General features: G+C 35.1%; 1 protein-coding gene across 2 annotated transcripts in view; it reads left to right on the top strand.

Annotated features, from left to right (window-relative positions):
• The window catches only part of NBAS (neuroblastoma amplified sequence), a 375,829-nt gene that overhangs the window by 159,246 nt on the left and 191,036 nt on the right, over nucleotides 1-25,547 (top strand). For both annotated transcript variants that reach the window (XR_003115238.1, XM_025353552.1), the window contains exons 28-31: nucleotides 1,559-1,681; nucleotides 12,219-12,321; nucleotides 15,414-15,643; nucleotides 20,530-20,642. Coding sequence is in view for 1 of the 2 variants with exons in the window: in XM_025353552.1 (XP_025209337.1) it covers nucleotides 1,559-1,681; nucleotides 12,219-12,321; nucleotides 15,414-15,643; nucleotides 20,530-20,642 (569 nt within the window). In the remaining variant the exon portion in view is untranslated. The remainder of the gene's footprint in view (nucleotides 1-1,558; nucleotides 1,682-12,218; nucleotides 12,322-15,413; nucleotides 15,644-20,529; nucleotides 20,643-25,547) is intronic.

Raw genomic sequence — 25,547 nt, 5'->3', positions numbered from 1 at the left:
ATATTCTTTACTGTTGTAATAAAATGTTAAACTATCTCTTTTGGAGATTGAAATCATCTTAATTTCCCATGTAGAAAGTCTGATATTGTTTACTAATATTTATTTTTATGTTTATATAAATATGTACATTTAACTTTTAAGTATTATATTAAAAGTAAAAATTTAAGAATAATAAACTCTGGTCTTCCAATGTATAATTGTAGAAATTATAGCTAATAACATTACTAATAGTAGTATGTATGATAATTTGGAGTCCACTGATTAGAAATCTTATTCAAATTAATGGACTTTAGTGTAAAAATATTTCAAGTTGCCTTTGAGGGAACAGAATGGTTTTGTGTACCATAACATGTGAGTTTAATAGAGAATTAACTGTTCAGTTTCCTGGAGACCTGTGTTTATTATTAACTAGCTTGATTCCTGTTATTTTGTGTTCTGAAAGTTATACAGTTGTATTTCTTGAAAAATGTTTACTAAATCAGCTTTTCCCATTGTAGGCTGGCTTGTGCCTGTCCTCCCCGCTACCTTCCTAACACATTCAGTTTAGTTTGACTCAGGCTTGGTGGGTTGAGTCAATGTAAATTCATTCTCTACAAATCTGCATAGTTACCTTTATTTCTCTAGTAAAATTGAGAAGAGATAGCTCAAAGAGATACAGTGAAATAAACGTCATTTATTTCATCACATGTCTGTGATTGTAACCATGGGAGGTCCTGGTAGTTTTATTATGCCATCAGTACCTCAAGGAAACAGTTAACACCCTATAGGTTTCTGGATGATGTTTAGGTTTCACTATTTAGCTTAATTTACTGTGCTTTCAAGATAAGAGCTTTATATTCCTGTTCCACCTCATAGCCCCAGATACTTGATAAATGTTTTAGTATACATAATGCCAGGTGACTTTACCGATGAAACCTATTTTCTGAAGAGTTACTGGATTCTATCCAGTCACTCTATTCAGTCCTGTAGTAGTCAGTTCATAAATGTGAGATTTTGTGAGTCAGATCAAGTGTTTATATGATGTTGATGATTATGGAATGGGATATCTCAAGAAGATTCATGAGACAGAGAGAATTTTTGACATATCTTGTATATTTATAACATGGATTCTTGATAGAGAATGAGCCTGATGATTTCCAGAGTCTTCTAACTTTAGCATTCTTAGTTTATTGCTTTTCTAGTAGTCTTGCCTATAACAGAATACTCAATAGGATTAATAAGCATTAAAACTGTACTGAAAGTATAGATTTGGCTTATTTTACTGACAGGTGCTGTGATAAGAAAGATTTTTGAGATAAAGATAGGTCATGCTTTCTTTTAGTATGCTACTTAGCCCAACTACATTCTAATAAAAGTCAATGAGAAAGGTAAGATTTGTTATATAATTATTAGATTTTTTTTCTTTTTTGTTGAGAATCAATGTTATATGTAAAATTGGATTACACTATGAGATAATTTTTTTTGGTAATAAACACTGAAGTGCAACCTATATGCCTAAGATTCTTAGACTCTTTTTCTTTGGTAGCAAGACATTAAATAATCTTTTTTTCACTTATAGTGTGTCAGAGCTTTTGGAAAAACATGGACTCGAGAAACCAATTTCATTTGTTAAAAACACTCAGTCTAGCTCGGAAGAGGCACGCAAGCTGATGGTTAGATTGACTAGGCACACCGGCCGGAAGTGAGTAATAAAATTAATTGATACTTGGGTCAATTAATTTTAAATATTTTTAAAAGTATTTCTCTTTTTCTGACAACCTCATTGTGTTATAACTAATAATAAACTGCACATAAAGTGTAAGTATAATTTGATAAGTTTTGATATATGTATATACCCATGGGAAACCATCATTATGATTAAGATAATAAACATATCCAATACCCCTGAAAGTTTTTTGATTACTCCTTTAGAATCCTTTCTCTCTTGCTTTTAGTTATCATGCTCCCTTCTCCTCATCAGGGCTACCACTAATCTATTTTCTTTACTTCTGTATATTACTTTGCATTTCCTAGAATTTTATATAAATAAATCACACAGTGTAATTTGTCTGTGTGTTTGTTTGACTTTCACTCAATATAATTATTTTGTGATTCATCCATGTCGTGTCATGGATCAGTAGTTTGTTTCTTTTTATTTGCTGAATGATATTTCATTGTATGGAATTTTCACACTCTGTTTACTACTTCTCTGTCCATGGACATTTGGGTTATTTTGAGTTTTGGCTTTTACAAATAAAGTTGCTATGACTTTTCATATGCAAGTGTTTATGTGGACATATGCTTACACTTCTCTTGGACAAATACCTAAGGATGAAATGGCAGGATCATTTGGTAGGTGAATAGTTAACTTTCAAAAACTGACAAACTGTTTTTTAAAGGATTTGTGCCATTTTGCTTTCCTCCCAGGCTTGTAAGAGAGTTACAGTTGCTACATCCTACATTGCTCTTCTTTATCCTCATCAACACTTGGTGTGGTCAGTGCTTATTTGCTATCTGCCTGTTTTCTCTGCCTGTCTTTAAAACTGAGTTATTTTTCTTTTTATTGAATTTTGGGACTTTTCTTATATATTCTAGATATAAGTCCGTTTATTAGATGTATGCTTTGTGAAGATTTTCTCCCATTTGTACCCTGTCTTTTCGTTATCTTTGTGTTTTGAAGAGTATACTTTTTTAAAAATTGCCTTTTAATCAATTTGTACTTTTTTAATGCTTTGTCACAATGTTTTTTTCCTACCTTTGTTAGCAAAATTTTTGGTTTTACATGTTACATTTAGATCCATGAACCATTCTGAGAGTTCATTTTTGCTTATTGTTCAAAGTATGGATCAAAAAACTTTTTATGTCTAATTATTCCTCACCATTTGTTTAAAAAGCCATCCTTTCTCTACTGAACTACCTTTGCAATTTTTTTGAAATCTGTTGTCTGTGTAAATGGGGGCTTAATTTTTGATTATTTTGTTCCATTGATCCATTTATTTCTTTCTTCCAATACCATACTGTGTTAATTATTGCAGATTTGTATTAAATATTGATATTAGATAACAGTCTCCCAGCTTTGTTTTTTTTCACCAAAGTTGTTTTGTTTATTATAGGGCCTTTGCAGTTTAATATGCATTTTGGAATAAGCTTACCAATTTCTTCATTTGGAATTTTGATAAGGATTGCATCAAATCTGTAGGTCAGTTTGGAGAACGTTGCTATCCTAAATCAATATTAAGTCTTCCAATCCATGAACATAGGATGTCTTTCCCTTTACTTAGTTCTTGTTTAATTTCTTTAAATGATATTTTAGTTTTTAGTGTACTATTCTTGCGTTTATTTTGTTAAATTATTCTTAAGTATTTTATTCATTTTTGGTCCTATTGTAGAGGGAATTGCTTTCTTAATTTCATTTTCAGATTGTTCCTTCCTAGTGTGTAGAAATATAGTTGATTCTTTGATATATTGATCTTATGTCCTCTAACTTTTCTGGGCTTACTTATTAGCTCTAATAGTTTTTCTTTGCAGACTTCATGGGATTTCCTATATAAAAGATTGCACTATCACAGGAAGGTAGATCTTCCTGTGATATTGTTTCTTACCTCTACAATATGAGTTTGGAGCAAGATAATTTCTCTTCTCCAAGCTTTTTTTTTTTTGGTCATCATATAATTTACTTTTATGTATGTTAAAAACCTCACTTTGCATTGTAATTATTATTTGCAAGCAGTAAACTATTTTTTAAAGTGATGTAAATAATGTGAAAAATGTGTCGTGTATTTATCCATGTAGTTACCATTTCTGGCAGTTTTAATTCTTTATGTAGACCTGTGTTTCCGTCTGGTTTTATTTTCTGTTTGTCTAGAAGGCTTCTTTTAATTTTTTTTTTTTTTTTTTTTGTAGTGCTAGGATGCCAGTGATTCATTTGTTCATCTTTGTTTGTTTAAAAAAGTCTTTATTTCACATTTTTCTCTGAAGGATATAGTCACTTGGTATACACTTCAAATTTGACAGTTTTTTTTTTAAGTATGCTACGGTACAGAAATTGCTCCACTGTCTCCTAGCATGCATTTTTTTTCCAATGAGAAATCTGCTGTCAGACTTAATCTGTTTCTGATGTGTTTCTCATATTTTTTAAATTGCTGTTGTGAATTTCTCTTTTTGACATCAGTTTCAAATTTAATTTCATGGTATAGTTTTCTTCATAAAACATCTTGGATCTTGGATCTTTGGGTTTATAGTTTCCATCCAACTTGGAAAATTTTTGCATATTTCTTCTCCTTTATCTTCTGCTCCTCTCCTTTCAGGACTCCAATTATACATTTATTAGGACCTTTCAGGTTGCCCCACAGCTCATCAATACTGTGTTACTTGTTTGTTTTAATATTCTTAGGTATTTGGGTTTCATTTTGGTGAATTTCTATCACTGTTCTTTAAAGTCCACTACATATTTTTTTCTCTAATGTCTCAATTTGTACATTCATTGTATTTTTCATTAAGAGTTTTTTTTTAAATCTCTAAGAGTTCAATTTTGGTTTTTATTAAACTTTCATGCCTCATTAACTTTTTGAACATATGTTAAACAGTTATAATACATTTTGAAACATTCTTGTCTGTTTTTCTAACACCAGCTTTTTCTGACATTTCTTTTTAAAAACATCTTTCTAACATCTGTGATACCCATCTAATATCTGGGTAGGTTTTCAATAATTTTTTCCTCATTATCTGTCATATTTTTCATGTTTTCCAATGTAAAATAATTTTTTTTTTTTTTTTTTTTTTTTTTTTTTTTTTTTTGAGACGGAGTCTCTCTCTGTCGCCCAGCCTAGGGTGCGGTGGTGTGATCTTGGCTCACTGCAACCTCCACCTCCTGGCTTCAAGGGATTCTCCTGCTTCAGCCTCCCGAGTAGCTGGGATTACAGGCGCCCTCCATGCCCAGCTAATTTTTGTATTTTTAGTAGAGACGGGGTTTCACCATGTTGGTCAGGCTGGTCTCAAACTCCTGATCTCGTGATTTGCCTGCCTCGGCCTCCCAAAGTGCTGGGATTACAGGCATGAGCCACCGCTCCTGGTCACAAAATAATTTTATTGAATACTAGACATTATGAATTTTTCCTTCTTGTTTGCTATATTTTTGTATTTTTATAACTTTTTAAAAAGTTGTTTTATTTTATATATTTAAAATATACGGCATGATGTGATGGGATACATATAAATAGTAAAAAGGTTACTATGGTGAAACAAATTAACATTCATCATCTCACATAGTTGTCTATTTTATTTTATTTGTTTTTGTGGCAGGAGCAGCTAAAATCTACTCTTTTAGCATGATCCCATGTACAGGACAATTTTATTACCTATAGTTCTCATGTATACTAGACCTCTAGGCTTGTTCATCTACCTGTCTGCTACTTTGTATCCTTTAATCTGCATCTCCTTATTTGTCCCATCCAACCCTTCATGGTAACCACTGTTTTGGTGTCTTTCTTTATACTTGATTTTTTAAATTTCACATATAAGTGAAAACATGCAATAGTTTTCTTTCTATGTCTCATTTATTTCACTTACTGTAAATCTTCTTGTACTTTTTTCTGGGACATGGTTAATTTACTTGCCAGCAGTTTAATCCTTTTGCTTCTTGCAGTTAAGGTGGAGGAAGAGCTCCTTCTAGGGCTAATTATTCCCTATAACTGAGCTAAGACTCTGCTTAATGCCCGTGTGTCCTGAGGTTTTCCAGCGGGTGTGAGTTTGACATTATGTTCTCTTTGCCTAGCCTCGGGCAGTTTTACCGCAGGCATTTATGACTTCTACTTGGCTGAATATTTGCGGGGACCCTTCGCACATCTTGGGAATTTCTTCCAGTTCTGCTGTGTCCTCCCTGGCACTTCGTCCTGCATGTGCTCTGTGTGCTTTGGTTTCTCTGGAATTTCAGTTCTGTCTTCTCAATGCAGGGAGTCCACAAGTCTGCTTAGATTTTTCCTTTCTTGTGCTGTGGTCTGGAATCTGTCTCAAGGCAGTAAACTGGGGTAGTCTTATGAGTCATCTCAGCAGTGAGCCATGACCGTGCCACTGCACTCCAGTCTGGGTGACAGAGTGAGACCTTGTCTCAAACAGCAACAACAAAAAAGACTTGGTTTTATCTCTCAGGGATCACTGTCTTTTATTGCCGAATGTCCACTATTTTTGCGTACTTTTACTTGTTTTAGGCTGGAGATTTAATTCATTTCCTTTTGCTTAATCTTTTCTGAATGTGAACATCCCTTTGGAAGTCCCCCTTGATCTATGTCTTTCATGTCTTCCAAATTCCTGTAAGGAAGTCATATTAGGAAATTATCTTGACTCGGGAGTCAGATGACTTGGATTCTGAGTCTAACTCCACAGTATACCATCAACTCTTTTTTATAAAAAAAGATGTTTACAGCTTCTTACATTTTTATAAAATGATCATACCAAACCCATGTAGACAGCAATTAAGTGAAGAAATAGTGCATTATTCTTCTGTCAATGTGGGCTTCCCTGAGGCTAAGATTAGAGTGTAAGTTGTTTGGAAGGTAATTCTAGCCTAGCATCAGTAGGAGAATGGGGAACTGATACAGGGAAGAAAAGGGAGCCAATACTGGTTATATTACATAAGGAGGTTTTCCACTGTGGACTAGGGCTCAGTATTGCCGGGGTCATCTGGGAGTTGGAGGATTACTCAGCTACCCTCTCGTGGCTATCATTGTTTGAGGACTGGTCTGATGAGTGTTAACTCCCTTACACTTCCAGCATAACTAAGCATGCCTTTTGGCAGTGGAAGTCCTCAGACAGAAGTCTGGTTGCTAAAGTAGGATGCTATCCATGTGTATGAAAAGCTCACAGCAGTGAGAACTGAATGTATGTATATGGATTGTTTGTGCTATAAGTTACCCCCTTCAAAACACTAAAACACTATAACTTTGCCTTATTTTTTTTTACTTTATATAAATGGAATTATATAGTATATACATTTGCATGTAGCTTCTTTCTCTCGACATTATGTTTGTGAGATTCCTTTGTATTGTTGGTATAACCTTAGTTTGTTCATTCTCAGTGTTGCAAAGTATTCCATTTTGTGAATATAACACATTATTTATACATTCTCTGTTGATGGACATTTGAATTGTTTCTCATTTTCTGCTATAATCAATGCTACTGCTATGAATAAATTTGTACTTATCTGTCTTCTGGTGTACATATTTCTGTCCTTCACTTGAATATCTACCTAGGAGTGGAACTGGTGAGTCATAGGATATACCTGAGTTCAACTTTAGGAGAGTCTGCCAAACAGTTTTTCAAAATGGTACTGTGTATATTTCTCTCAGCAATATGTAAGAGTTACTGTCACTCCACTACATCACAAGTACTGGATACTGATTTTTTTTCTCTCATTTTAGCCATTTAGATGGGTATATAGCAGCATTTCATTGTCTTTTTAAAATATGCATTTCTTACATGACTGTTGAAGTGGAAAATGTTATAAGGGTATCAAAACATTAAATACCTAAGTAAATCTAACATGAGATGTGCAGGACTAATGAAGTGGAAAACTTTATGATAGTATCAAAACATTAAATACCTAAGAATAAATCTAACATGAGATATGCAAAAGTATCTATATGAAAATTATGAAACATTGTTGAGATCTCTTAAAGATCTAAAGAAATGGAGGAATACATCATGTTTATAGATTGGAAGAGTCAGTAGTGGAAAGATGTCAATTCTTCTCACTCCTCTGTTTTTTTCCTGCATTCCTAATAAAAATTCCAGCTAATGTATATATTCATTTGAGAGTTGCACAAGTATAGAATCTTTGATACAAACATTATGACAGGTACATAGTTGATGCTCAGAAAATATTTAATGTATTGCTTAATAAAAATTTGGTGAATGGGCCAAGCACAGTGGCTCATACCTGTAATCCCAGCACTTCGGGAGGCAGAGGGCAGATCACTTTGAGTTTAGGAGTTCAAGACCAGCCCAGGCAACATGGCAAAACCCTGTTTTTATAAAAAACAAACAAATATTCGCTGCGCGTGGTTGCTTATGTCTGTAGTCCCAGCTACTTGGGAGCCTGAGGCTAGAGAATTGCTTGAGCCCAGGAGGTGGAGGTTGCATTGAGCCGAGATCTTGCCACTGCACTCCAGCCTAGGCAACAGAGTGAGACACTGTCCTAAAAGAAAAAAAATTGTGAGTGAATGACTTACTTAATTTTTAGTATGTGTTGCTTAAAGCACTGATAGTTTTTAGCTACTCATTTCAAAGGAATAAGTGAGAATAAGTGAGTGAAAAGATAATGACAGATTTTAAAAATCTGGAAAAACTTTGTTTCATTTTGTCTCTTTCTATGTTGTCATTTAAAGTAGCACATCTAATGAAATTAGAAATTTTGCTAAGTTCTTTGGAAGTTCATTTAGAGCCAGTTACAACAGAGACAGGAAAACTGAACAATTAATATTCATACTTTATAATTGTGCACTTATTTATGGAATTGTTTATTTACATTATTTAATGAATATTTTATTATGGATTTTGACATAATTTGTGTCTGTATTATGCTTGATGTCTGGCTTACAAAGAAAAAGATATAGTACCTCCCTGGTCCAGAGGGGGATATACTTAATTAATATGAAGAGAATATTTATAAAGGCTATGAAGGCCATGAGAGAACTAACAGATTACTCTGTAGAAAAATTGACAACGTAGTACGTCAAATGTATATTTAAAAAAAGAAAAGAAAAATTGGCAACAGAGTTGAAAGACATTTCATTAGATGATATCCAAATGGTCCATAAAGAAACTGATAACTTTTTGACCTATTAGTCATTTAGTTTATGCATAGAATAAAGGGTAAGTATGACTTGGAGGTGCTTGCTGGACAGTAGGTGGAGATGCTGCTGTGAAGATGGACATGAAGATCAGCAGAGAAGTCCGAACTGGAGTTACGGATTTGAGAATGATCCCCATGTGTGTATGGGAAGGTTAAATTCCAGATCTGTAGGGAGATTACGTAAAAATGTAAAGAAGACTGGGGAAAAAAGCCACCTCAAGCACTAATCCTGAAGGAGTAGAATTAAGCAAAGGCAACTTTTCAAGAACTTTTTAAACATATTTTGTTTACCTAAACTTTAGGATTTAGAGATTCAGTTTAACCCGACTATCAAAGTAAAAATAAAACCCAGCAGTAAAAACACACTATTGTATATTCCTTTCTATCTTTTAAGAGCTGGCTCCAACACATCTTCCAGGAGACCTTGTTTGACTCCTCCAAGCTTAATTGAATTCTCCTTCTTAGAAATTCCCTAGCATTTTGTATCTACCTCTCTTACTGTCTGTTGCAGCTATATGGTGTTACACTGCAACTATACTACAGTCATTAACATATGTGCCTTAAGTTCCCTTGTAGATCGTAATTTCTCCAGTGCAAGTGTTATAGCCACCATACAACACCTCAGTTAGGAACTTACATGTCAGTGGCCCTCTCTGGTAATTTAGATAACTTTGACTATTTAAATGCCTTAAGATTTCTTTATAGCTACAAATGGATGGCCAATATTTCCAAGATCATGCTGATTTTACTCTAGCATCTACTTTTCAGCAGGAAAGCATTGTAATTGCTGCTACATTACCTACCAACCCACCTCCCCTACCCCTGAATTAGTTCCCTAAATACTTACAGAGTCCCTGAAGTTAATTTCTACCCATGGTAATCTATTTACTGTGAATATATAAGAGAATATGATGCCTGTTTTCATAATAGTTGACTTGAAATGAATCTTAATTATTTTATGCATACTTCCATGGCTTGGCCTTCAATACCCACAGAATATTCTTATACATATTCTAAAGGGTGGCAGATGTCAGCAAATCTGTCACAAATGCAAGTTTTACTAACTTGAGGTACACTGTTTATCCCTGGGAAATCCACATCTATTCCAAAGCTGCAACTAATGCATTTGTGTTCAGGGATCTGTCTGTTAATTTGTAAAACTCTTGGTTACTTTCTTCAAGTTCTACTCTTGATTCTTATTTACTGAATATATTCTTTAAAAGGCCATTGCAAATAATGCATAATGAGTTTATTTTTATTAGAACCTTTACTTACGGCTAGCCATGTGTGAGAAAATATTAGTACCATCTGCCCCAGTGTGGATGGCTTCCAGAAGAACAGCTGGGCTGTAAGAAATTGAATTTAGCTAGACAATGCCTAGGTCTGATTTTATCAAGTGTGTGCAAGATGGACACTCACTTCATCCATCATTCTGCTACTTCTCTGCCTGTAAGAAATCTGAAAGAGCGCTCCAGGTTTTTTGAAGCCTGAAGAGTTCACATACCCAGGTCAGACAAATGGAAACATTTCATGGATTGTCCTGAAATACTTGAAATATATCATTTTGTTTTGTGTATTTGTCTGCTGGAAGAAAAAAAGTGTTCTCATATGCCTAATTGCATATGGAATAAGAGTAATTCCTCCTTTCGTATAATAAATATAAAATGCATTGGCAAATGAAGCATGTGCTTATTAAAAATTATAGGAGAAAAAATTTTAAAGACTATATTTTTGGCTGTAATTATCCCAAATATATACTTTTTCTATAGCAATAACTGTTAAACACATACAATCTATCTGCCCTGTTTTTAATGCATAGTGACGATTTTTAAAGGCATTGTGAAAGATCAAAAATAAAAAGGTGCATGAAAAAGAAACATCATCTAGTTGGTATTTGACCAACTTAAAACAAAAACCTGCTCTTCCTGAATAATGATATTCATGATTATGTAGAATGTCAAGACTAGAAAGTAAACATAAATGATGATTTCAAACTCATGTATATTTAACTAAGATGAACTTTGGAGAGAGGCAGAGAGAATTACAGCATATTGTCTCTCCTACTTGAATCAATATTAGAATCATATACGTGACTTAAAAAATAAAAAACCGAGATGTATTTGTAACTTCAGATTCATTCATTCACATTTGTTGAATGTTTATTACATACCAGAAAAATAGGGGGGGTCTTTTCATATATTTTGGTATAAGTTAATGTTTATGCTGTTCAAAAAGGGAATCTAAAGTTCAGAGAGATTAGAAAATTTATTCAAATTCATGGATAATTTAGCTTATTCTTATATTTAGGAGCACCTTGCTTCAATGCCTGTGTTTTGTCAAAATTAATCTCATTTATTGCTTGTCACTGATGTGGGCTTCCAGTGAGGAAAGTGAAAGTCAGGAATATTAAATGACTTGCTCACAATCATACAACTAATTTGTGACTTTGTTTGAATTTGGGAACAGAACCCTTTCCCCTGCTGTAGGAGAATCTGACCGTTAATTCCCTAGCTCTGTAACTCTGGAAATCAATGTAAAGTGGTTTTTAATCAACTAGATTATAGAGGCCTCACTACTTAGCTAAAACAGATCCCTGATTGGTAAATTGCCTCTGGCCTGGAGGACCTGTAAATGAAGTAGAAATACCTGACAGAGGCTTTATGCTTTGGGCTTTCCTGAGTGCGTTGCAAGAGATGTTGGCTCTTTCATGACATGTAGCTTCTTCCTAAGCCGGACACAGCAACGCCAACAACTACTCTCTGAGGGTCTGGCTCCTTGTACTGGGGCAGTCACCTGAGAAGAGAACTCCTGGAGTGCTCTGTGAGTTGCTTTGTGGACTGCTGCCTGTACTCTCACTAAGAAGCAACTGATGCTGCCCTGCTGGTGAGCCGCGGTTCTTGTCCCCCAGGCTGATGGCAGATGCGGCCTGCGGTTGTCCTGTGGATGGAATGTTCAGTTGAGGTCCAGAAGACCTCTTGACAGGGATTGCTGAGTGATGAAGATGGAATTTGAAGCCAACCTCTGTCATCAAGTGCTTTTTCTGCTGTATCATAGCTGCTTTATCTTGCAATGGTTCATTTTACCTTAGAAACACAGCTTCTTTACCTTTACCGTAATTACCATTCAATTCCATTCCAGCGTGTGTCTGCGCAGGCTATGACAGGCTGCTCTGTCACCGTCTCTAGCATTGAAGCATAGCTGCCCAGCTTTCCCCTCTATGTTTAATCCAAGTGTTTTCCTGTCAATTTAAAGGAGATATATTCCTTTTGATCATTTGAGAGCTGATGTGGTATGTAGAGTGTTTTTTTTTTCAACTTTTGACCATTTGAAGAAAGAGTTTTATTAATTGTTTTCTTTTCCTCTTCCTTCTCTTTTTTATGTGTTGTTCCAGGCAGCCTCCTGTCAGTGAGTCTCATTGGAGAACGTTGCTGCAAGACATGTTAACTATGCAGCAGAATGTATACACATGTCTAGATTCTGATGCCTGCTATGAGGTAACTCTAGAACCATACACGATTTTTTTTTAATTCAACAGTTTTGATTGTTATGGTTTGTTGACTACAAGAATGATGACCATAAGCTACCCTGGAAGTAATATTATTTAATAATAGCCAATAACTAACTAGTGCTTCATCAAATCTTTTCATGACACACCCCTTCTAAAAATGTGTTGTTGTTCCATATCAATAATCAAAAAGTAGCTCTACTCCTTGGCATGACATAGAAAGCTACGGAAGATGCCAGCTCCCTTACCCCTTCCACTTTTGTCACTGTCCATCATGTACCCTATGTTGCAGTAGCACCATCAAGCCTGTCATCAGTTCCTCCGTCCACCCTGCTGTTTCATGGTTCCATCACTTTGCACACATTGTTCCCTTGGCCTGGAATATATTCCTCTTTCCTTTACTTAGAAAACTCCAAATAAAAGTTCAGAACTCAGCTCACTAATTATGTTTTCTAGGACACCTTCCTTTGTCCTTCCTCATAAGTTGCCTCTACTATACTCTTTCTTTAAAATGTAGTTATTTGTTTATTTGTGGATTTCTTCCATTTGGTCATCAGCTCCTAGACAGACATTATTATATCATGTGCACTCTCATATTCCCTAATGCGTTTTATAATATATGGAATATAAAGGATACGTAAGAAATGGTTGTCAGTTGACTGGGAATATAATCCAGGGGGATTTACTCATTAATTTGGAAGAGATATATACACGTGTGTGTGTGTGTCTGTGTGTCTAATTGCCAAGTCAGAGGCAGATTACCAGTATTTATATTTCCATTTTATATGTGTGAAATCTCCAAGTCAGAGGCAGTTTACTAATGTATATATTTCCATTTGTGTGGAAAAAATGAACTAACTCATTTTTAATAAGATGCAATCTAAAACAAGTTTTTTTAATTTGAATTTTCTTGTTAAATAAGCCAGACACAAAATCGTAAAGAGTATTTCTTGTGTTGCTTTGCTCTTATACTGCAAAGCATAACCCATTGATGAAATTAGAATTGTAAAAATAGGTCTCTGCTTTGTGAAATTGTTTAGTTTTTAAATTCAGGGCGATTTTAACAAAAGAGTGCTAATGTAGACTGTTGAGAAATGAATGGTTTTATATTTGAATTTCAGGTTTTTAAATGCAGGAATAACTAATGTTTCTACTGATGATTACAGTCTCTGACCACATACAACTGCCAGTGTCTTCCCCTTTTGCATCTAAAGCAAAACCTGAAACCAACTTCATTAGAACATAATTTGTATGCACATGAGATTTAAAACCCAACTGTCACTAGTATGTTTGAGGTAGTGTTTTTACATTGGAGTGGCATTATTTTGATTCATTCCTGTTTCTGATTCTGATTGCAAAATTGGCAGTAAGTATATTACATTTGAATTATTTTCTGTGTGGAGTAATCCATCAAAACAACTCATTATATTACATTTTAAAAATATTTTAACACCTTTTTATTAGGCTTTGGTATTTTAATGACTTCTGTCCATGGGTCTCCCTTGTGGAGAAAACATTTGAAAGCATATTATAACAGTTTTGAAAAGGCTGTAGGAGACAGTAATAAAGATTTGACAGACTTCAAATTTTAAATATAATTTAAAATATGCTATGTTGTCTTAGTGACTTGGTTGTTAGATTTTGCTGTCCTTGGAAAATAATTTGAAAGTTCTAGTGGCATAATTTTGAAAATGTTAGATAAAGATTTATATATAGCCTGTAGAACAGAAATCTATGTTGTTCATTTTAGCAAACTGTTCCAAGTTTTAGGGCAAATATATTTTTCAGTATTGGACATTGACTCTTTACGGCTTACTTGAGTAGACCAGAGAAATATGGAGAAACTATGACATATAAGTCATCTGGATTAGACATATTGTAAGCCATTTTTTTCTGTCAGATATAAGTGATTAGGGTTGCTCTTTAATAGTTTGCTTTCTGTCACAGTATCTATTTTATAGCGGATCCCTCTTAGATATAGTGTTTTTATCCTTATCAGACATCTTAGCAAAGACTTGTCTAAAAATGCCTTCTGCAGGAAGCCTAGACACAAAGAGGTGAAAATAAGGGCATCCTGTGAAGATTGGATGGTCTTCTTAATTATATTGAAACTCTTGCTTCTCCATTAAATGTTACTTTTTAAAAATCTCTTATTTCTGTGCTATCCTCATCCAACTATAGAGTGACAGGGAAGTACATTTTTGGGGAAGTTCTTAGACTAATTATATGTAACGTTAGTGTATGTTTAAAAGGATTGCTTTGTTTATATAAACAATCTCAATTATAGAAGTAATTTTGTGTTAATTGATGTTGTTAGTTGCCTAGTAGAGTACAATGATATTTGTATGAGTATCTTCAGTATCTCTTGTTTTATTTTAATAATTTTTAATATGTACATTATTTAAAAACTCAGCATTATAATATATTTTAATTTTAATGACTGCTTGTAAGTATAGCATTTGTGGCATGACTGGTTCATAAGACTGAATTCAGATGCTTCAAGCTGTATTATATTCAAAGATTTTTCTTTTAAGAAATTAAAATGGGGCCGGGTGCAGTGGCTCATGCCTTTAATCCCAACACTTTGGGAAGCCAAGGTGAGAGGATTGCTTGAGCTCAAGAGTTTGAGACTAGCCTGTGGGCAACATAGCAAGAACCCGTATCAAAAATGAAAATTAAAATTAGGAAAAAGAGAAAAAATAGAAATGGTTAAAAATAGTTTTAAGCAAAATGGGCCCTGTTGAGAGTGGGATAGTATGTCTAATCCTGTTTTTAATGAATATCAATTTTAGATAGTTGACCTAAGTATTTATTGTAATACATTATTATGCTTAATTTTGGTTTAGTCAATGAAATTATTCTTTCTAAAGGATTGACTTTTTTAATTGAGGGGAAATTCACAGAATATAAAATTAACCATTTCAAAGTATACAGTTCATTGTTATTTACAATGCTGTACAGCCACCACCTCTAGGATGGACGTGTTTTTTAATTTATTTCATCTGGATTTCAGAGCCTTCATTTCATTGAGAATTGAATCTTCCCTTTTTATAGCTAATTCCAGTTTCTCCTTTTTTCCAGATATTTACAGAAAGCCTTCTGTGCTCTAGTCGCCTTGAAAACATCCACCTGGCTGGACAGATGATGCACTGCAGTGCTTGTTCAGAAAATCCCCCAGGTGGTATAGCCCATAAAGGGAAACCCCACTACAGGGTCAGTTATGAAAAGAGTATTGACTTGGTTTTGGCTGCCAGCAGAGAGTACTTCAATTCTTCTACCAACCTCACTGATAGCTGCATGGATCTCGCCAGGTAGAGTAACTCCATATTCTTCCCTAAGATGGAGGGAGAAAGTTAGAATGTACAAACTGTGTTGTTATTCTTTCCTTTACAAAATATAATATCACAGGTACAGATTGACTACACTATATGGGGCACAGTTATTTTTTGCTTGAATATAAAAAGAAAACAATGTTATGAATGTCCATCAGCTTCTTAAACCTTTTTCTCCAGTGCACTTTCTCATGGTCATTTTTGCTGATTATCTATAAGGCTGTGTATTTCTCTCCTGTTGAAAGAGATTCATGCGATAGCCTGTAAATTCAAGTTCTGAAAATTTTCAGCATGCATAGGTGATGTCTGTCTCGTTCACGTAGCTTTCACGTTGTTTAGAGACAAGGGACCTAAGGGACCTAAATGCCAGGGCATAAATCTTTGAAAAAAAAAAAAAAAGAGACAGGGGACCTGATTAGATGATAAAGCTTAGAAGTCGCTTCCTGGCTGAAATTTCTCGACTATAAATTCAGTTCCTCTCTTGTCCCCATTGTACTCCGATTTTAGCCCACCCCTCTTATTTAACACTAGTAAGGTATGTTCATGATCTGAGTTCTCATAATTAGGTATACACAATTGCGGTGATTTTTTTAGAAGACTTGATTCAGGATTTAAGGTTGCTTTTTATAAAGTTTTTTTAATAAAATTAAAAGAGCCTAATAAATACAGATCAAGGAATAAAATATGTATCACCTCTGTGTTAATGAATCTTAAAAGCTTAAAAAAGATAATTTTCCTTGTTCAACATTTCAGAAAAGCAATTTACAGACGGTCCCCAACTTAAGACGGTTCAACTTCCAATTTTTCAACTTTATGATAGTGTAAACGTGATATGCATTCAGTAGAAACAGTACTTTGAGTACTCATACAACCATTGTGTTTTTCACTTTCAGTTCAGTATTCAGTAAATTACATGAGAAATTCAACACTTTCCTATAAAATAGTCTTTGTGTTCGATGATTAAAAGCCTAGCCAAGCTGTAGGCGAATGGAAGTGTTCTTAGCACTTTTAAGGTAGGCTTAACTAAGCTATGATGTTTGTTAGGTTAGGTGTATTAAATATGCATTTTGAATTTATGATATTTTCAACTTGCAGCGGGTTTATTGGGACATAACCACATTGTAAGTCGAGGCACATCTTCAATTGTATTATGTCCTCTGTCCCCTGCCTTCTGAGTGATACGCTGCTGTTCTTGCCACTGGTCATTTTCCAACTCTCATTTGCCGTGTCTAGTTCCTCTAATACGTATTTCTCCTTCCATTTGTACCCTGGACATCTGAGTCTGTTTTGTTTCTCTTTGTCTGAGATCCCCTTTCTAGACTCTGCTCTACTTTTCTTACTCAGAGCTGTGTTGATCCTCATTCATTTCTAGAGACATACTTTTTAATTTATTTTTTCCTCCTCAAGGCAACTGACAATTTTTCTGAACCCCTGAGTTTGTCATGTAATCTCTCGGTTTTTGTTTCTTGATCAAATAAACTGAAGAAAGGTAGAATCTCTTCAGTAATAACGTGGCTATGGTCTCTAGCAAATTATTTACTTATTTGTTATTCTTACTGTGTCTGCTTTTGCAACACTGTACATCCTAAGTTTATCCTGTTTTCTCAGATTCTCTGGTCAACAGTCTGTAAGAGATTATACATTTTATTTGATAGGAATTATCCACTCACTATTTAAACAAAGTAATGAGATTTTTGAGCCCAATCATTTGCCCACTATTTTGCACATTATACCTGTGTATAGTTTTACAAAAATGAGATAATACTATACATTTCTTTTTATTACACACTTTTTTCAGTTGTTTATGAAGCTAGTATATGCAGATCTGCAGCATTTTCATGTGCTTTACAGCATTGTGTCGAGTGGTTGTGCTAGATTTGTTTAGTTCTTTTCTGACTGCATTTAATATACCTTTTCATTGTCCGAGAAGCGGCAGAGTATAGAGGTTAAGAACACAGCAGTTTCTCCAGCCAGATGTCTATGTGCAAATCCACTTTTTTCCAGCTAACAGCCCTGTGACATTGGGCCAGTCATCAGGACCTCAGGTTCTTCACCTGTAAATTGTAGATAATAGTAGGATTATATCATAGGGCTATTGTAATATTAACTGAGTATGTAAAGTGTTGTAGATGGATAATGCAAAGAGGAATTGCTGGATCAAAGGATAAGCACATGCAAAATTTTGTTGTTTGTTATCAAATGGCACCAGTTTATTTTCCATTACCTAAGGCACTAAAGGGCCCCTTCTCTAAATTAATTTTCAGTCTTTCCAGTGTTTGCCTGTTGAACAGCTTCATTTGCACTTTTTCATTTGAAACTTATTTCTAGCCTTAATTATTTTTCTTTTGGGGTGTTCATCTTTTTACTATTGATTCTTATGAGCTTATTTTGGAGCATAAGGAACGTTTGCCCTGTGCCTATTTCAAATATTTTACTACATTGCCAAGTTTATATTATATATGATTTATCTTTCCAATTGCTATTCAGAATTCTTTTAAAATTGTGATTCTTTTACAATCTCTGTCTTTTCTGTCATCCTTTGAAAGATCTTTAATTCCCAAGACTATTAAGACAGTTTTTCATACTTTTTAGTGCTTTGATAGTTGTATTTTTTACATTTCAGTTTTATCTTTATTTGGAATTTATTTTGATATTTTGATTATGGTGGCAATTGGAACACCTTCATTTTACAAACATGCCGTATGTGTGTAACGTGGCACCGCACTGATTGCAACCTGTGAGCCTGGGTGTATTTCAGTGTTTACAGTTACGTTGAATGTAGAAAATAACCCATACATTCTTACTGATTAAGGTATTATTTATTAATTAGCATTTTATTGAGGAAGCAATAAATATTTAAACAATACAAGAAGGATATATTGGAGAGATTAATTCCCCCCCAGATGACTAATAGTTATTTCAGACCCAGCAAAGCTTAAAAGTAACTCCTCCACCGAGTCCCCCCCATTTCCACGCCCCCATCAGTGATATCTTATCTCAGAAGGAATTATGTTTTCACAAACCATGTTATTGAACTTGACAAAGTTGTTTAAAGCAGTTAGCTCTTTCTTTTCTCCTAAGCGATTCTATTTTTATTTCAAATGATGAAAATACCAAATAGAATAGCCTTTGAAACTGGGAATTGTATTTCACTTCAATCTTTTTGGCAGGTGTTTCCCAGAGATCATTTAAAAAGCTGGTCCTTCTATATTTCCCCTTCATTGCATCTCTTTCTCTCCCACAAGGACACACCTTCATTTCACAAACATGCCCTGTGTGTATAATGTGGTACCAAACTGATTGTGACCTGTGAGCCTGGATGTATTTCAGTGTTCACAGCTATATTGAATACAGGAAATAGCCCATACATTCTTACTGATTAAACAGTTATTTATAAACTCTTTGTAAATAAATTGTTGAGGAAGCAATAGATATCCAAACAATACAAAAAGGATGTATGTATTGACAATAAGTCTCCCTCCTCATTCTAGTTCTCCTAACTTTATCCTTCAGTCATTTTTAAATATTGATTTCTTATATATCCTTCCAAAACTTTTTATCAAATGTTACCTCTTCTTTCTTAAGTCATGAATAAATTCTTACTATTACGCATACGTTTCTGTGCCCTGTTTTATTTTTCACTCATATTCTGTATTGAAGGTTTTTCATGTGAGTACAGACAGATCTATTTTATTCCTTTTTGATGGTTGTAGAATATTCCGTTATATGATTTATTTAATTTGTTCCTGATTCGGTATGCGTTCTTTCATTTTAAAAACAATCTGGTAGTGAGCATCAATCATTATATGTCTTTGAGCACATGTGAGCCTATCTGTAATATAAATTTTGAGAATTTATTTGTAATTTAGAATTTATTTGTAATTCCCGGGTCTAGAGGAAAAAAATGTAAAAAAGTGCATTTACAGTTTTGATAGAAACCACAAAGAGGTTATAGACCTTTCACACTTGGATCAACAGTAGATGTGAGTGCACAATTGATTTAAATCCTCCAGTTTTACAAGAGTAGGCTAGGCCTGTATCTGTCACTCAGTCATGTGAATGCCATGCTGGGGCTTAGATGCCTGCATCTCATGATCTGTGATTCTAGCATTCATGAGCCCTTTACCGTCTGATCTATCTTTCTAGTCTTACATTCCAATGTTCCTCTAAACACCTTTAGAGAATGAGTTTATTCATTAAATGAAACTTTTATTAAATGCAGTTTCTTTGAATTTAAACAAAAACTTACTTAAAATACTCCATGGGAATCCCACATTCTTAGCTTAGCAAATCACTTTCTTCTGTAGTTCATCTCAGAACTGTATATTACCAACAGATTCCTCCTTTTTGATCAGAAGCATGTTCTCTGTGCAGTTTCCTAAGTCATTTCTTGTTTCTTTTGAGAGACCAAATTATGACTAAATCAAGACATTTCTGTTTTTCTTAGAAGGGAAACTGGAAATTATCTGAGCTTTATCCTTTAAAAAAAATTTTGTAATATAATCATTACGTTTGCATTCAACAGTAAAAACGGCACTAAACACAGAGTTATGATGCTTCCTACCATGATGCCATTTTGTACTGTGAATGCAACTGTAGGCAATTACTTCACTTCCATGAGCTTCAGTTTCAATTACTTCACTTCCATGAGCTTCAGTTTTAGCTCCCTGAAAAGGCAGATAGATGATGATGTTTGCCTACCTCACAGGCTTGCTGTGAGGATTAAGATAACAGAAGGCATCCAGCGGAATGAATTCCTGGGATGTAGTAGATTTTTGGTAAATATGTGTTGGATCTCATGTTGTTGAATATAGAAGGGCAAACATACGTTGCTTCTTTTTAAAAATTTATCTAATTTCTTCTAGGTGCTGCTTACAACTGATAACAGACAGACCCCCTGCCATTCAAGAGGAGCTAGATCTTATCCAAGCCGTTGGATGTCTTGAAGAATTTGGGGTAAAGATCCTGCCTTTGCAAGGTGAGTTTTCTACTTACTGTTGCATTGTTACTAACTTACATTGCAGTAATTTACTAGTATTCTTTTTCAGTTTTTAAAACTAAAGAGTAGCTTTGGTCATGTAATCCATTAGCAATAGATCTTGCCCTTGACCCATTATTTTAAATGAAATCTTAAGTGGAAACCCAAAAGAAAAAATAAAGCCAACATTTTACTATAAATTTATTTTTTAAAATTCACATGTATAACATTTAAAGAAATAACATCAGTAACAGAGCAGTGAGGCTATAGGATAAAAACAAAAAAAAGATATTGGGGATTACACATGAGAATGTATCAGATTTATATCAGTTTTGGTATATAATTTATTTCTGTATTTTGTTTCAGTTGCATACATTTATAACTAGCTGTAAATAAAAATAGTTTTTTCTTTTTATGCTTGCGTCAGTATATTCTTTAAGTCCATCTATTTTTTTAAAAGAGGGAATGATAGGAAATTTTTGTTTAGAATTTAATTACTAGAGATATCTTAATATTATTCAACTTCTTTCATTTAAATATAAAAGTTACCTAGGTATCATCCCAAACAAGCATCCTGTTAAAGAGTCACTTGTCTCATCTATTTATGCTGTGAGGACTGTTTGCATCTCATGGTGTACTGGACCTGAAACCTGACCTTCCCTGTTGAGGAAGGTAGATTTTCTGTTGCATTAAATCCTGGACCTCTGCGCCCTAAATGAACAGAGTGGCTTGGTATTATTAGCAGTGTGCTTGGCTGGCTTCCTTGTAATCTGTTACCTCTCTTCTTAACTCTGGAAATATTTGAGACTGATGGTGGCAGAGGTTTAGATTTCTTACGAGTTCCTTGGTGTCTTTGTCTTGTGTAGTGATTAGAGTTGGATGGATTTTAGAGGATATGGGCCAGTAGAGACATTCTCATGTTTACAGTGGGTTTCCAATGTGACTTGACTAAAAGTTAAAGTTTTGCATCTCAGAAAAACTCATTAGGCTGGGCACAGTGGCTCACACCTATAATCCCAGCACTTTGGGATGCTGATGTAGGAGGTTCACTTAAGTCCAAAAGCTTGAGACCAGCCTGGGCAACATAGTGAGACTCTGTCCCTACAAAAATTTAAAAAGTTAGCCGAGTGTAATGGCATGCGTATGTAGTCCCAGCTACTCAGGGGGCTGAGGTGGGAGGACTGCTTGAGCCCAGGAAGTTGAGGCTGCAGTAAGCCATGATTGTGCCATTGCATTCCAGCCTGGGCAACAGACCTAGACCCTGTCTCAAAAAAAATTATTAGATTCAAAAGAGGTAATATTATTACTTTGAGTATCATTGTTTGGAAACAATTTGTATATGATTATAACTATCTTGTGGTATCTTAAGCAATTTTTTCTAATGTGATTGCTAAATCACTAGAAAATTTTATTCATTTGTACAATTCATGTAATTTTTGAGCTCAAAACTTCTTAAAATTGTGAAGATTTTTATTCTTAAATGTCTAAAGTCATTAACTACTTCCCCCTCAAATATTTATTTAATTGCAATTTTAGTCAAGGAAGAATCCAGAGCACAATGAAGCTGTTGCTCTGTTTTTATCTCTTGTTAGGCCATGCTGTTACAGATTTAACTCTGTGTGTGTGTGTGTGTGTGTGTGTGTGTATCTGTGTGTCTGTGTTTTACCTCCTTATATAATTCAAGCAGATTGGTATAATACAAAAAATTTTTCTTACAGTCCACCCAAGTGCTACTGGATTTTGAAATATTACATTGAGCCCTGATTTTCTATGCTGATCAATTAGCAGTATTTTTGGCTGGTGATACGTATATCAGCTGCTGGATTTGAATACCCACAACCAAAACCGCTGCCCTGCTGTAGCTTCTGAGAATTTTCTGACTGAGGAGTATTTTAAGAAAGACATTTGCTTTCATGTCTTGACAGCTTTTCACCTTGATATATTGAGTTGGAGTTTCCCATTAGAACGACTGTCAGAAAACCTTCCGGATGTGAAGATGGAATATTGCCTTTGTATACTTTTTGTTGTGTTTATCTCACAGATGCCATTTAGGTTTTAGCTTCTTTTGTATTCATCAGTAATATTGGAGAAAGAAAACAACTTGATATTTAGAAATTTATGGTTTAGGTATTTTTATTGTAGTCAGCGTACATAGTTCATTTTGTCATTTTGCTTTGTTTTGAAGCCTTCTTTGCCTACACTCCAGGAGTTGCTGTTTCTTGTCAAGTAAAGGCAAGCATTTCTAACTAAATTGTAATCCATGAGCTAATTGAAAACAGGAACGGAAGTCGCATGTAAAAATGGCTCCCTATGTGTGAGTCTTCTGTGAAGTATTTGTGTATGTGTACATGTGTATGCTTTTCTCTTTGTTTTGGGTGTTTATGTAAATTTTTCTTAATATTTAAATGAGCAGTCTTTGAATATTTCATTTGGTCCACATGTTCTTTCTGTAATAGAGTAAGTCAGCTTTTCTGACTTACAGCATTTTAGTTACACTCAGCCTGGAGCTACTTCTGCCACTTATTACTGGGTAACTAGGGGCAAGTTTTAACCTTTCTTTTAAGTTTTCTCATTTACCAAATGGGGATACTAATAAGAATCTTACAGAATTGCTTATAAGGAATATGTATACATTTATAGTGCCTAAGATATAGTAAGGACTGTACAATATCAATGATTATTTTTGATACTTAAAGGTATTTTTTAAATAATCATAGAATTAGTGTGGTCTCACCTGTCTTCTCATTCTCCCTGATTCCTTTCTCTTCATTCCTTTTTCCTTTCTTCCTCACATTCTTCCCCTCCCTCCTCAGCATCTGTTCATTGCCCTCTCTCCACCTCCCCGCCTTTGCTTTCTTTAATAAACATAAATGTAGGCACTTACCCTACTCTGGGAACTGAAATAATGACGGGGACAAGGCACATTCTATGACTTTACAGGGCTGTCACACTGATAATGAGACAGGATTACCCCTGAGTGTCATGTGTGAGCTTACATTATGGTGCAGCCACTTTGAGCTGTGTAACCTGTGGCAACAGTGTCTTTGAGCTTCACATTTCTCAGATTGGGATACTAATAAAATATTCCTTACACAGTCCTGTAAGTTATATCTGGAGAAACCTTGTATTAGAAGATTCCATTAGATAATAATATAGCTAATATTTATTGAGTGATTTTTATGCTCCAAATATACTTTATATGTATTCACTAATTCACAAAGTGCCCTTTGGGCATTGTATTAACCTGTTCTTACACTGCTATAAAGAAATACCCAAGACTGGGTAATTTATAAAGGTAAGAGGTTTAATTGACTCACAGTTCCACATGACTGGGGAGGCGTCAGAAAACTTACAGTCATGGCAGAAGGCAAAGGGGAAGCAAGGATCTTTTTCATCTGTTGGTGGGAAAGAGAAGAGTGTATTTGAGAACGAGGAAGTGCCACGCTTTTAAACCATCAGTAGTAGTGAGAACTCACTCTCATGAGAACAGCATGGGGGAAACCACCCCCATGATCCAGTCACCTTCCACCAGGTCATTCCCTCAACACCTGGTGATTACAATTCAAGATGAGATTTGGGTGGGGACACAAAGCCTAACCATATCATTTCACCTGGGCCCTTCCCAAATCTCATGTCCTCACATTTCAAAACCAATCGTGCCTTCCCTGCAGTCCCCCAAAGTCTTAACTCATTTCAGCATTAACTCAAAAGTTCAAGTCCAAAATCTCATCTGTGACAGGACAAGTCCCTTCTACGTAGGAGCCTGTAAAATCAAAAGCAAGCTAGTTACTTCCAAGATACAATGGGGGTACAGGCATTTGATAAATACCTCCATTCCAAATGGGAGAAATTGGCCAAAGCAAAGGGGCCACAGGCCCCTGCAAGTCCGAAACCCAGCAGGGCAGTCATTAAATCTTAAAGCTCCAAAATAATATCCTTTGACTCCATGTCTCACATCCAGGGCACACTGATGCAAAGGATGGGCTCCCATGGCCTTGAGCAGCATGGTAGCTCATGCTTCTAATCCCAGGACTTTGGGAGCCTGAGGTGGGTTGATTGCTTGAGCTCAGGAGTTTGAGACCAGCCTGGGCAACATGGCAAAACCCGTCTCTATTTTTTAAAAAATTAAAAAATTAGCCAGGCTTGGTGGTGCATGGCTGTAGTCCCACTTGGGGTGCTGAGGCAGGAGGATCGCTTGTCCTAGTAGGTCGAGGCTGCAGTAAGTTGAGATTGTGCCACTGCACCCACGCCTGGGCAACAGAGCGAGACCCTATCTCAAAACCATGCCGTGTAAGGTGGTGGTATTGTTTCCAATGTTCAGATGATGAAATCAAGGCACAGGGAGGTTAAGTAACTTGACTAGGTTGCCTAGGGTCATCCAGTTAGTTAGAGGTGGAGCCAGGATTCAAACCTGGGTAGTCTGGCTCAAAAACCTACATTTGTAACAGCAGACAATACTCTACTGAGGAAAAAGTGTGAGAGTGAAAGGTTCTTCAAGAAGGAAACTCTTATCCTCTTACTGGTCAGCTAAGTGTCTGACTCCTGTGTATTACACCTTCCTGGCCTACACAATTCAAATTTGTATAATACTTCCACAACATCACTAGTAACTTCATATGTTGTGGACCTTTTTTGCCATTCCCGAGTGACTGAAATTGATATTGCATAACTGTCGTTTGAGGGGCATTTGGAATATAGGTAGCCAGTTAGAAAATGCTTTTTACATTTGAGACACACAGGCACACATATGTCTGTGTGTGTGTATGTATACATGTATTTTATAAAAGGTTTTAAAAAAATCACTTGAGATATGTTCATGATTTCTACAGGAAAATTAGTTTATCTTTAATTATTAAAAGGTACATACATGCATATCTTTTTCATGCTCATTCGTTCAGTTTGGAA

This window comes from Theropithecus gelada, chromosome 13 (genome assembly GCF_003255815.1).
Source record: "Theropithecus gelada isolate Dixy chromosome 13, Tgel_1.0, whole genome shotgun sequence".
Classification (NCBI taxonomy): Eukaryota; Metazoa; Chordata; class Mammalia; order Primates; family Cercopithecidae; genus Theropithecus; species Theropithecus gelada.
This window is presented reverse-complemented; position numbering and strand designations above follow the sequence as displayed.